Source organism: Harpia harpyja, chromosome 7 (genome assembly GCF_026419915.1).
Source record: "Harpia harpyja isolate bHarHar1 chromosome 7, bHarHar1 primary haplotype, whole genome shotgun sequence".
NCBI classification, from domain to species: domain Eukaryota; kingdom Metazoa; phylum Chordata; class Aves; order Accipitriformes; family Accipitridae; genus Harpia; species Harpia harpyja.
In genome coordinates this window covers 41,133,551-41,147,093 of record NC_068946.1, presented here as the reverse complement: position 1 = coordinate 41,147,093, position 13,543 = coordinate 41,133,551, and the positions used below count along the sequence as shown (strand labels likewise).

The window sequence follows — 13,543 nt, the reverse complement described above, 5'->3', positions numbered from 1 at the left end:
TTATCTTTCACCATCTTTGCACATGGCAAATCAGTCAAGCAGAAAAGTTCTCTCACATATGTAACCATGGGCTCAAACCAAACCATCTCTTCTCCCACAGAGGGCACTTAGAAGAGGGACAAGTCTTGAGCTGCTGAACTCACTGGGCCCCCCCAGTGTACATACAGCACTGACCCAAATCCTGACGTTCCAGGATTTTTTTATATGATTTTAGCCTCTTGACTGTTTTCAACATTGTAGGTTGTTTCTCCCTCCCCCTCCACCCACAGTTTTTGCAGTTTAGCTTCTAGCATCATTCAAGTCTAAATTAAGTCATGATACAGCAGGAGTTGTGCTGTGACAGACAGTATAGAAAAGCAATTTCTCTTCTCACTGACATGACATCATAGCTTAGTCTCTGCAGTCATGTTGTGCTATGCTCACACACTTGCATGTAGTTCAGTGTCTGCCTACCCTAGGCCATCCAAGCACCACATTCCTTTTAAAGGCTTCTGCTACATGAGCTGATTTAGTCTTGGTATGTTACTCTGTACGATAGGTACCAACCTGCCCTGTATGATAGGTACAACCCATGCACTAAGCTTGTACCCTAGCATAAATTCAAGGGTTGGTTCTCGGCTATAACCAACAGTATACAAGAAAGTGAAACAAGAATTATTTCCTGCTTTTTTTCTTCCTCAGATATATCTATCTTCCTACCACCTCACCAACCCCCAAACATTCGACTGATACATCATCTTCCCTCCAGGTCTAACTCACCATGTTGTTTCATGGACTTTTTTTCCCCCCCCCTTCTATAAATGCTTGATCTTGCCTTGCTTTATGAAAGTTTATTACAAAAACATATTGGGTTTTATTTATTTATCTCTTCATTTGCTTGACAGATTTTAGCAGTTAAAAAGAAAGCATAGATGTCTCCCTCTCCTACCCTTTACTCTTCAGTCCCCTATTTATCTTTAAGAAGGACATGGAAATGTCCTGCTCTTTTACTACCCAAGCTCCTGAGAATAAAAACAAACCCTGGCAAGTGTCATTTAGACTTCATTTTCAATTTTTTCATCATCTATTTTATATCCTTCAGTCAGGGGTTTCAGAGGGTCAGAATATAAGGGAATGTAAAATTAGGAAGTCAGGTGCTAGCTATAGGTCTAGTCGAGCTGAGCTGCGAGAAAGGCCAACGCCCCAGGCTCAGGTACCACCCCACTGCCCCATGGTCCTGCTTGATTCAGGCATACCTGCACCGGGTCAAACTTGGGCTTATTTCCACTTTGCCCTCACCTAAGGGCAGATCCTCTCTTGAGCACCCTGGATTGCTATTCTTTCCCTGTACCTTGTACTTGTTGCTGTCCCTCTAGTCCCCCATCCAGAACTTACTATCAAATGCACCTATTTGTGAGGAGAGGCTTGAAAGAAAACCAGGTAATGCAGCACAACCAGAGGGATGGTAATGGAGCAGCAGCATGCAGAAAGGAGGAGAAAAGAAGCAGCTGAAGATGACACATCTCAGTGGTATATGTGGTTTAAAAGTGATGTGAAACTGTTGCCCCAGTGGGAGTAGCTAGGTCAGTTCAAACTGTTGGTCTGACAAAGACAAGATTTTATCTACAGGCGAGCAAATGGAGACTCACACAGAGTGCTCCAGCGGCAGGTGCACAGAGCAGGAAACAGGGCAGCGGGATAACCATTCAGAATTGGTGACTTCTTCCACCAGAACAAACCCAGAGCCAAAAGCAGGCACCTACCCTGAGAAGTGTGAGAGATTAAGAATCTTAAGAGCTTAAGCCAGAGTTTTCAGACTTTGAATGCTTCAACCTTGACACCTTAAGCAGGTTGCCTGATACCAGAGGTGCTGAAAACTCACAGCTTCACCAGAAGACACATAGGCTCCATTATGGTCATCTTGACCAGTCAGCCTTGGTTTGTTGAGTCTGGGGTGCACAAGCTGCACATCTACCACTCTACCACATCACTGCCCAAGAGACAGACCACTGAGCACACAGCTGTTAGGTGTGCTTGTGCAACCAAGCCATCTTGGCCATATGCAGTTGTGTGCCTAATTCATAACTTTCTGGGCAATTTTGTTCCCACTTGGTTTGCTCTTATTCAAAGCAGGCGGGTAAAAACACTGAATTCCCCAGAGTTCCTGCTTTTCAGCAAACCAGAGACTGGGGAGAACATGTATCTATCAATACCCTGAAAATAAAGAAGCAGGAAATGTCAAACAGTCTCCAAGAAAGCAGGTAAATTTCCACCCTACCTTTTGTCTGTCCCAGTCTTAAGCAGACATCAAATCAGAGACAAAAAAAAGTGGGCACAACAGTGGAGCTGGATAGTAGCTACATCATAGCTCTGTAGTTAATAAGGCCAAATGGCATCACTTATTCAGCTGGCATCAATGTGACATTCCAGGCAACAGTACTTCAGCAACATCAATGTCTATTACTTGGGTAGGCATTTAACATAGCTTAATTAAACCCTATCTGTAGCCAACAGTAACACTAGTAAGAGGAATAGATAGCATAAATAGTGCTGTTTGTACAAATCCCCCTTCTCAAGTCCTCCACCTCCTCCTCTGCAACACTCATTTTATATGCTGATACATTTGCAAGAAGTATTTTTATTTTTACGCAGGCCCTAATGCAAAATGAAGCAACCAAATCGGGTCAAAACATAAAAGGCATCTGGGGCTATGCCTGAGCTGGAGAAAGAGATAAAGGAGCAGGTGTGTGCTAGGGAGAGGGGCAGAGGAGGTCTTATAAGGCAGAACGACGTGAGAGGGAGACTCTGGAAAGGACAGGCTGGATGCAGAGCCCTTAAGAGGCTAGGAAAGCTCCTGTACGGGTTCATGACCACCTTGCTGAACAAGAACGGGAGTTTCTCAAATGCAGGACAGAGCTGGACAAGTAACATGCATGATGGGGCAAAGGGAAAAGACACAGACATTTGGATCAGCTGTTGGGATTCCCTGAGCCAGAAGGCACTAGTTGCAAGAGATCAGACATGGGGGAAAGATTTAGGAACAGTGCCCTCCACTGCCAGGTTGGGTTACAGTGTGGCTTGTCCCATCAAAGAGGGAGCAATACAGACGATCAGCTCTTGTTGGCTCTCCCCAAGCGGCTTTTGAACAGCTCTTCTTCCTTTCCACCTGAGAGGACTGCTTCTACTTCAGAAGAGCTGAAGGATGAGTAACAGCAGATTTGAGAACTGGGCTTGATAGGGCAAGTGTTCCTGCTTTGAATGGATGTAAGCTCACCAGCTTTTTTGCCAGAGTACTTGCTGAGAATCTGGGCCACCTTGTCTTTGGAGAGGAAAAGCACCACAACGCACTCCCCAAAGAGCCTCCTCAAAAATTAAGGCCTCAACTGGAGACTTGGGATTGACAGCTTAGAAGACATTCCAGCTAAAAACACCCTAGGTCTAAGTCGATCACCTTCCTCCAGCAGAGCAACACAGCTCTTTTCACCTAATATACCCACAGCCTCATTGTAAGGACATCCAGCCCTGAAAATGTACACTTCCTCCCCGAACTATTTATGTTCACCAAGGGTCAGGGAATAAGGAGAGCAAAAGCCTCCAGCTTGGCAAAAAGTTCTAGTCTAGCAACTGGCTCTGATACTGATTCACTGACAAGTCCCAGACCATGAGGAAATGGATGTAGTATACCACTACAGGGCACTATGATCGACTGATCACATCACCCCTCTGACTTTCTCTGACACCCCCCCCCCCCCCCCAGTCAGGCTCCAAACCCTCCTCTCCCAGCCCTGCACATACAGCTGCTCTTCCTCTCCAAAGCAAGCCAATCTCTTTTTCCAATTTCTTCAGCTGATGTATTTCATAAAAATTTTGCTGTACAAAACCAGCCCTGCACCCTTGCCTACAAAACCATCCTTACTAAACCTCTGCAAAAATATCTGAAAACCCTTTTAAGTTTTCTGGAATACAGAATTTTACTGAAACAAACCAGAAGTATCTTAATGAACTGAGACTGTCCAGTATTTACATTGGAATTGTTTCAGGATAGGGAATGGCCTTTTTTGGTAATCTATAAATACAATCACACTGCAGATACTAACAAATAATCATACTATCTGTATGCACGACGAGGGAAACATTATCAGAGTGGGTACATTCTTTGAATGGCTCAAGTTTATTAACACACAGCTAGGCTTGGCCTTTTGCAATGACTGTTCAGTCTAAACAGACAGAAAAGAGAAAAATCCCTAGTATTCTCCTACTGTAGAAGTCAGTTCAATACACAGAATAGTCATTTCATTCCTCCACTGAGGAACCTATACCTTAAGGAGTGTTTCAATGCAGAATCCCAAGTATATTTCTCCTTCTGAACGGATTTAAACTTTTCATGACCACTATTTCTCTCAGAGCCTGACATTCCTCCCACCAGAATTCTTCCAAAATATATTTTCAAAGCAACCTTTGAAACATGCTGTCCCCTGCCACAGTAACTCAATCCCCTTTTTGGTCTCTTGTGCCAGAATCAACATTTGGACCAGAGGCGTCATGTTGCACCCACAGACAGAGGGGGAAGAAAGTATCTCCCCAAGACAGTGCTCGACTACCTGAAAATTCAAAATTAATGAGCTGAACATTCAAATTACAGGAAAGGAATTCCCTGCATTTTTGAAATATACTATTTTTTGCCCTCAAGTTTTTGCCCTTTTTTTCCCCCACAATGGCTGAGAAAGTAGGAATGGAAATAAGGTTGGTCCTTCCACACTCAAGACTCCCAGAGCTTGTAGGATCAAGAGACTTACTATAATTTACAGGAATGGGTAGCATTACCTACAAGGGTACTAGAGAGCTACAGGACTAGCATTTCTGTTAAGGAAAAATATGCAGAGATCTACATTTTCTTCAAATATACCTCTTTATACCTCATTCGGTGTGTGTTCACATCTGTCGCTGGCACCATTCCAAATAAATCCAATTGGATAGAATTGCTAATTCACTCTGCAAATAACCAACTCAGCTGAGTTTGAACATAAGTCACACATTATTGTTTCTGGCCTGATAAAATGTGCAATCAGGCCACGTAGCATAAAGGCAAAAAAACCAAAAAGCATGAACACTTTTAGCTGTGTTTTCAAACACTGTAGTTACTGTACCATTGAAGTTCCCTTTCCATCCCTGCTGGCAAACAAGCATTGCAGTTCTGTCTAATACAGTTTCAAAGCAAGGTATTAACAATTGCCCAGTGAAAAATGTTTGTACTTCAGCTATATCAACTTCTAATCTCCCTCCTGAAAAGGTACCTTTGAAAAGAATTGAGAAACTAGCATGGCTCTTAAAGCAAGTTTAACAAAAAGTTCTAAACCTACTTAAGAGAGACAAACGAAACATGATCAATGAAGAATTACCAAAAAATAAATTATTTCAGAACAGGTTACCAGAATTCTGAATCTGCATGTCAAATCCTTGCAGAGAGGCCAGTACTTCAGACTTTGATATCTGTGTATCATCAAGAGATTAAATGTGGCCTGTGGTTTTCACAGAGGGATTAATTGTTTTTAAGTACTGCTTTCCTCCTTATTGGTAAAGTTTGCACTCTCCATCCTACCTGGCAGCCTATATTAAGAACAAACTGCCACCCAGACTTCTCCTTTCTTCTAAAGAAAGGGACAAAAAGAAACGCAACACTGTCTGGCCATTATGACTCTCATAACTGCACCCCTCTGGAAATGTTGACTGTCAAAAACTTTAACCTGCCAGCCACAGGTCTGAGCAAATTTTACTCCAGCACAGCCTAAATAATAGAAAAATCTATGTCATACATGTGTACTTGCAGACATCTGAGCAAACACAGTACATATTCCTCATTTCATAAAGCTGCTTCATAGTGATTCTGTGAGACCTCTGTCTAGGTCTGTGTAGTGCCCCAAGCTCTGGCTTCCACGTCTTCCTCAAAATATAACTAGTGTCCAAACCCTTCCTGAATGCAAGCTCCCAACATAATCAAGGAGAAACTTAGAAAAGAGTGGAGGAAAAAAAATTAAACAACTGTACAACCTATTCAGGCTGGAGAGTTTGTATTCCCATCTACCGGGGCTGTTCCTTCAGACCACAGAACTACAATCTAAAGAGAGGTATTTTCTGAGTAGCAGCTAAGAAACAAAACTATGCAAGCAAGTTCGCATAATGAAAATGTAACCTAAACCAAAAAAAAATTCATTAATCCTATTTTCTGCTAATAACTGTATTTCCAATTTTTCTCCAGGAATGTGGATGGGACCTACCCTGCAGTACTTGCCAGCTTTGTGAAGATCAAGCAGCTTCAGAGGCTAGCAAAGCCAGGAAATGTTCCAAGGGAAACCTGAACTGTCTGAGGTCCATCAGTCACTTGCATGCACCTGCTGAAAAAACACCTGCCAAGATTTATTCATCCCTTGCAGCACTGCAAATAGTTCAGGCAAATCTGCAGAAGTTCCTTGCTCCTGTTCTCACAGTATTAAACAGTCAATTAATACCATATTTAAAATTTATTTTAACTAGCAGGACAATGGAAATTACTTTCTTCTCTTCCCACCCCTTCCTGTGAGAGATGTCCCCTTTTACCTCAGCAGTACGAATGCCAGAATGGTACAGGTTGGCGGGCACTCGTGCGTTCAATATTGCAGTTGCTGAAGAAAAGCAAATATACAGTCCCTCAACAGAAGGCTAAAACACAGGCTGATGTCAAAATGGACCTTAATGCACTATTCCACCTGCCAGCAGCTCTCCAGCAAGGCTTTATTCATATTTTAATATTTGTTCTCACCTCATGAGAACATGGATTGGAGAATGTACAGTCTCCTGGCCCACTTAGGCAGCTGAGCTGTGCTGTGGCCAGTTGAAGACAGGGCTGCAAGTCTGTTCTGCTTGGGCAGATTGAGTCTATCTTCATGATAACATCAAGTTGCCAGTACAGCACTTCTGGGAAGACAGTCTGATCCCTGCATTTACAGGCGGACAGCCAGGACTGCAAGATGATCCTTTCGAAGCTGCAGAACTCGCACAGCAGGCAGCTCAGGTGTCCGGTCACCATCAAAACAGCGGAAAAAAATAGCCACTTTTAATACCTGTCAACCTAAGCTACCCTCTTGTCACTCCAAAAGTTTCTAGAACCAGAACTTTATGACAGATTTGGTCTCAAGCAACAGGGTCTTGTCTGTCTGTCCAAAGAGCCAGGAACAAAGGAAAACTTGCATTATTCCTGAAGACCCCAGTCCAGCTAGATGCTGAACACTTCAGGCTGCACACAGCTTTCCTCAATGGCTTGGCCACCAGCCATGTCATTTGCTAGTCACATGCCAATATCATTCGTGATGTTGCAAAAAACGTTTGTGCCTGGAAACACAAAACCTTGCTTATCAATCAGCATGCACGATGGAGGGAGAGGACAGAAAAGTTTGATGGCACCCCCCCGACAGTTGCGTTCTGTAACGCTAACTCCATTCTGCCTAGAGCCTCACCAAAAGTCTTCAATGACAAGAGATCTTCCAGATCCTGATCTCACAAGAACTGCACTGAAGAGGACTGGCTGTAAGACTAGAACTTACAGGGAAGATAAAGTGACCAGGAATAGGGCTGAGCCTTCTCCAATCAGAAAATTCATCCATCTGTGAGATTCTGCTGCTTAAAAGAAATCTGTTGCCAATACCCAGAGGGGCACCTTCAGCAGGGCACTGTAAGCACCCTGCCAATCAAACCATTCCATGGCCAAGGAACCATGTGGAGCCTGGTTTCCTATTTCACCTCCTCCCTGCCCCATGCAGATTATCTGATACCCAGCAATACAGTCTGAGCTCATACTGGAATCATCTGTACGTTAGGGGCATTAATTCAGATCTCTATCCTCTATCCAGTGCCTGGTTTCCAGCAACCTTTAGGCAGAAAGTACCTTTGAGACTCTACCTGTCACCTAAGCCCTGCATTCTTGAGAAAGCAAGCTAACAGATACAAAGTAAAAAGCCCTTTACTTGTCATCTGGGGAGTCCTCCAGGAAAAAAAAAGAAAGTTTCCTGCCACATCAGCAAGACAGCAACTCTTGTAGCTCTTCAGGCTACTTGTCCTTCACTGGCACAACAAGGCAGATTGCCACCAAACCATCCTACCCTATGCAAAGACAAGCAAAAACCATGGAAGCTTTGAAGAGACAGAAGGATCCCGAAGGAAAACCAGTATGGAACTTCTCCCAAGTAGGTAGATGTGATACTTACTTCTCAATAACAGAGCTTTCTGCATCTACCGTTTTTTTTATGTAAAGACTCCCTCCCCACCTGCAGAGGTTCTACAGATCAGGCAGCCTCTAACAGCTGAATCCTGAAGACAGCTGTATTTAAATTTGGTTTAAGGTTCCTGGGTGCTGCTTATTGGTATAGACTCCCACCTGCTTCAACGGGGCTGGGATTTCATTCTAGGTGTTCTCACATGCCATGCCCCACCTATTGGCACATGGCGGGGGGGGGGGGGGGGGGGGGAAGTCTTGTCAGGGCAAACTCAAAATGCAAGACACACCTCCTGCAAACCCCTTTCCACCCAAATCACAACCTCCTCACATCCAGCAAAGGATTACAAGGGGAAAGAAACAAAACCTAAGGTTCTGGGAAAGGAAAAGATCCTTTCTGGACACAGTCTGTGCTACTACAATTGTTACGTGAGACAAATCAATTGGAAAAAGCATTGAGACATCATGCCACAGAGGCTTGCCAAAAGCAATCCTCCGCCTTCCTTTTCAGGACCAGTGTCCTTGGTTATTTCTCCTTGCTGGGCTGCAAATTCCTTCCTTTGGTTTACTAGCATATAAATCTTTTTTTGCACTGTAGCAGGCAGGCAATAAGCATCAGCCAGCCTGGCTACCAACAACTGTGGTCACGCTAGCCCTGTGAAACCAGGACTACTGCCTAGCCTCCTTGGACTGTGCAGCCACAGGAGAGCAGAACTTTGCTCTGACAGAAGGTTTAATCAGGGAAACTTTGCAAACATAGATGTGGGTAAACATCGTTGTGATAAAGCAAGCAAGCCAACAGAAAGCAGAAGTGACACCTCATGGCAACATGGAAAGTCAGTGGCAGACTCTACGACCTAAATGATACCCCTAATGCAAGAAGTTGGGATGTCCAAACTAAACTTTGCCAGGTCCTAGAACAAAGCCTTCCCCTTTGGTTAGGGACAGAGAGGGAGAAAAGGGGATGCCTTGGTTTGTTGGTGCATCAGAGTAAAAACATGAAAAAAATATGACAGCCTATTCATGTCATCACAGACTCCTCATTTTGCCCAGCTTTGTAATGAAAAGAGAGCAAGAGACCACCACTCCTATAGGATAGGAACTTCCCACTCTCAGTCTAAGTCTAGAAAGGGAAAAATAAGTTCATCCCTTTCTACTCTTCTCCACGCAAAAAAGCTCCTGATAAAAAACCTCTCCTTCCGACGTCAACTTTACAATTCATCTCCTCAGACGTGCCTATTAATCTGTATGCAATTTAAATCGTCAGTCAGTGCCCGCACAGCCAGTATCATCCTTCCACCCTGAATCTCTGCTTAACCTGCTGGAGGAAAGCAAAGAACTTGATACTGTGACAAGGACCCTCACTGCCAGCCAAGCAACAAAACCCCAATCCATTTGCTCCCCAAGCTCAACCCCCTTCCTGGAACCTTGCAGAGGAGTTACCCTTGCACCAGAATTGCATCAAGTCACCAAGATGCTGTTTTATTTTGTTCAAAGCAGAAGTGTTTGTGCATGTGCAGACTGACACATCCAGAAACAGGACACTCTTTGAGAAAAATGAGAATTGTGGAAATTGCAGAGGTTTTTAAAAGTTTCAAAAGTATAAGACATAAATTGATCACATAGCAGAAACATAAACTTTAACCAAGATGATGGATTACAGACATAAAGAAAAAAACACTTCAAATCCTTATTGGCAGTTTAAAAGAGCTTGCAAACTCTCCAAGACACCATGACATTGGAGGTATTACAATTTTACTCCATTTTAAGAAGTTTAGAATTATGAAAAGTTCAGAGCTCAACGTCTCGGTCTGAAAATCCTTCAGCTAACTACAGGATGAACAAAGCGCGACTTCCAGCCTAAATCTCCTAATTGTTAGTTGCAAAGGATGATATATCAAGTAAGCAATGGTTGCATGGGTCCCTTCTGCTAGGTGGGTTCCTCTGGACAGAGGCATCAACTTACTTGAATACATTTCACTGGACAATGGGCAAACTATTGCCAAGTGTTGTACTTGAGGCTACCTTTGAATAGAAAGAGAGGTTAAAAGGGTGCACAGCCCATTTGCAAACAGCATAGTCAACCATTCTGCCCCACATTTCCTGTGGAATTGAGAAAGTGTCTTCCAAAAATAGCCAATAGTTTTGCTGAAAGGCTTAAAACAAACAGTACTTTTGAAGGAATATCTTACATACTTTACATAATAGCCATCTCAGAAGGGAAAAAAGGATGTGTACAGGGTTTCAGTGTGAATTCTGCATTGAACAAAAAGACATCATTCTTTACTTAACATAAGGCTTAAATTCACCATGAAGGAAACTGCTGAAGTCAAAGCCTCAGGGCTCAAGTTGGGAGGGAGATACAACTCTGAAGGGAAGAATTTTTATCCTAGATTCAAATCGAAGGAAGATACGTAAAAGGAACACTGTCAGCTTGTTTAAGCCTCAAAAAGGAAAGTTCAACACCAGTCAACAGCCCTTCACAAAAATCCAATACATTTTTAAGAGCTTGGTCTGTTGTATACCCAGATGTACCCCTGCACACTCCTGCTTACTCTTTATTATTGTTTTTTAAACACCTGGTCCTTATCTCCAGATGTGTGGTTTACCCTTCCTGCTAAACATAGTATCACAGTTTGAATACCACAAGACTAACACCAATATAGTGCCATAACCTGTGGTGTCTTCCTCGTCACTTTTTATTCAGCTGTATCTTTCCTCACCAGCTGAAAGTTAACATTCACGTTTGCCTCAGTGAACGTTTATCCCTTAGAGACAAGTTTAAAATACCTAGCACTCCACAAAAGAAGAATTGTTAGAGATGAAGCTGCAGCAGTATGAAGGGGCAAGTCAGATGATGAAGCAAGCAATGCCTTTTTTTTTCCTTTTTGGGAGCCCAGAGAGCAAAGTTATTTTGTTTGCTTTTGGACAAAAACAGCTGAAGGGCCTAGAATTTGCATTAACTTGTTTAACAAGTGCTCCAGGTTTTGCTTTCCTTTTCTCCTTAGAGGGAAACGATCTGTGCTTTTTCTGTGTAGAGACAAACAACTTATTTCAGATTGTGCAAATCACCTGCAATATGCGGCTAAACTCTCGATTATTATTGTTGTCATCATTCCCACGTCCCCAATACCCACCAGGGAATAAGCAAGGAAGTGAACTGGATCTCCAGCTGAGAGGAATTTGTGGAAAACTCTCCCTAGGAAAAGAACCTGCATGCGTTCAGATAAGAAGCCCTCAGGGAAGGGCCTGGCAGGCCACACTTGGCACCAGGCTGCACCGATAAATACAATAACTTCATCAGCAGGCCAAGGAGCTCAGCCTTTACCACCTACCTTAATACTAACTAAAAATATGCTTGCCATCTGGTGGCTAACACAGAATGAATTTAGCATCTATGATGAGTTCAGGGTGGGCCAGATACCAGGAGACAGATTCCCTGTCCTGTCCACTCCTGAAACCGCAGTAAGGGGAAAAACCACAGATGTGGCCATGCTCACTCTCATGTACAGGGCGAAGCCGGGACCTTGTTGCTGCAGCCAGTTCCATACTGGATCTGCTATTCACTTGGGTTTTTTTCCAAACAGTCAGGCAAGTACAAATCATGCTTCTAGTCTCAGTAAGTGATCTTAAACTAGCGGAAGCAGCACGTGCAACAGTAGGCCCAACAGGTTTGGGGTGCCTTTCTGACCCAGCAGCATTTTGTAACAGTGTCGGCGGTTGGTACAAGGCTCTGGCCAGCACTGCATCCAATCCCAAACCTCCTAGATTAAATCTAGCTGCTAAAGATAACTCCCAGGGAACAAGAGCAGCAGTGGGCAGCTCTGTTCACCCTCCCTCCCTCGAAGATGCACCAGTCCTTATTCAGTCAATGTCATCTCACAGCAAATCACTGAAAACCAAGACGAGCGTGCCTGAGATAAAAAGCAGCTGATCAATGTCCCTGCGTAAAATGTCCGATAATCCCTACACAGAGCAGGCAGCTGGCATCAGATGCAGCATGCCAGAGAGATGAATACAAAAAGTATCCATTGCATATTCCTGGCACCTTTTGCTGGCACAGGGGTGGGTGGAGAGCAGCGAAAGGGCTCCCGGGATTCAAAAACCACCCCTCTCTCAGCAGACATCGGCACGATCTTTAAAGACCGTATGGCTTTTGCTTTACCACCATTTCAAAATCTGGAGCTCAAGGTCAGTAAAGCAAGTAGCAGCTATCATGCTATGCTGTTAGGAGATAAGGAAGCAAGTACCTATCTCCTCTTCCTCACCGCCTTTGAGGTTACGTATTTAGCGCTACCGCAAAACACAGTACAGCTCTTGAAATTGTCGCATAAAGCACAACCTAAACACCATAGAAAGGTCTCCTCCTGCTGAAACAATAAGCATCTACATATTTAAAAAAAAAAAAAGTGCCTCCCCCCCCCTCCCAGCTGAATCCGATGCCATCTTTCTGCTTATCCTGAGCGTGCAGACGGATGGTAAACCCTTACAGGTCACATCAGCGGTATTTTGCATTCTCAGGATGCAAAGGGGCCCTAAATCCGCAGGCAGAGAAGGCAGCTGCCAGCCCCCCCGGGGGAGGGGGGGGTAGGGAGGGGCAGGGTCGCCGCTGCACCCATTGCGAGACGCATCTCTGCTTTGGGGAGGGGTGTCATTCCCGGTACTCGCATCGCCCCCCGCATCCCGGGGAGGAGGAGGAGGCGGCGGCGGCGGCAGCAGCAACCCCCAGCCCTTACCTTCTCCTGCGCCCGGGTCAGCTTCTTCTGGACGTTGCTGGCGATTTTCCCGGCGGTAACCCCCTTGCTCCCCAGCTCGGCCATCTTGCCTCCTCTTTTTAACGGGCGGCTACGAACGACGGGCCGGCAAGAAAGGGGGGGTAAAAGCCGGCGGGCAGGCGATGACCCCGACCGCCGCCACCGCCGCCTCCCGCCTTCCTCCTGCCCGCCGCCTTTTAAAGGGACAGTGCGCCCCGCGCCGCCTTAAAGGGGCCGCGCGTCGCCCCGGGAGGGGGCAGCAGCACCAGCACAGTTGGGCATCTCGTCTGCGAGGGGTGCGATGCTGCTGCTGGTTGTGGGGGGCGGGTGTTTGCCAAATTTCCCCCACCTGGCCCGGCTCCTCTGGGCCAGGCTGCGGCGGGAGACCCGCCGCAGCCTGGCCCAGAGGAGCCGGGCCAGGTGGGGGAAGCTGGGAAGCGTTGCAAGGAGGGAGGTGGGATGGAGGGAGAGACACCCAGGAGCCTCCCGGTGAAAAGGAGCTGTGCCTTCCACACGCTAAAAAAACAGCTGAATGAGGAACATTACTTAGAGGTCTTTCATCCTG

General features: G+C 45.1%; 1 protein-coding gene across 18 annotated transcripts in view; it reads right to left on the bottom strand.

Annotated features, from left to right (window-relative positions):
- The window catches only part of BIN1 (bridging integrator 1), a 103,213-nt gene extending 90,056 nt beyond the window's left edge, over positions 1-13,157 (bottom strand). For 4 of the 18 annotated variants that reach the window (XM_052791790.1, XM_052791792.1, XM_052791799.1 and 1 more), the window contains exon 1: positions 12,961-13,157. In XM_052791790.1, coding sequence (XP_052647750.1) covers positions 12,961-13,044 — 84 coding nt within the window. In that variant the 5' untranslated portion in view covers positions 13,045-13,157. The remainder of the gene's footprint in view (positions 1-12,960) is intronic. The other 14 variants (XM_052791802.1, XM_052791794.1, XM_052791795.1 and 11 more) reach the window with 6 other exon arrangements.
- Between the last annotated feature and the right edge of the window lie 386 nt (positions 13,158-13,543).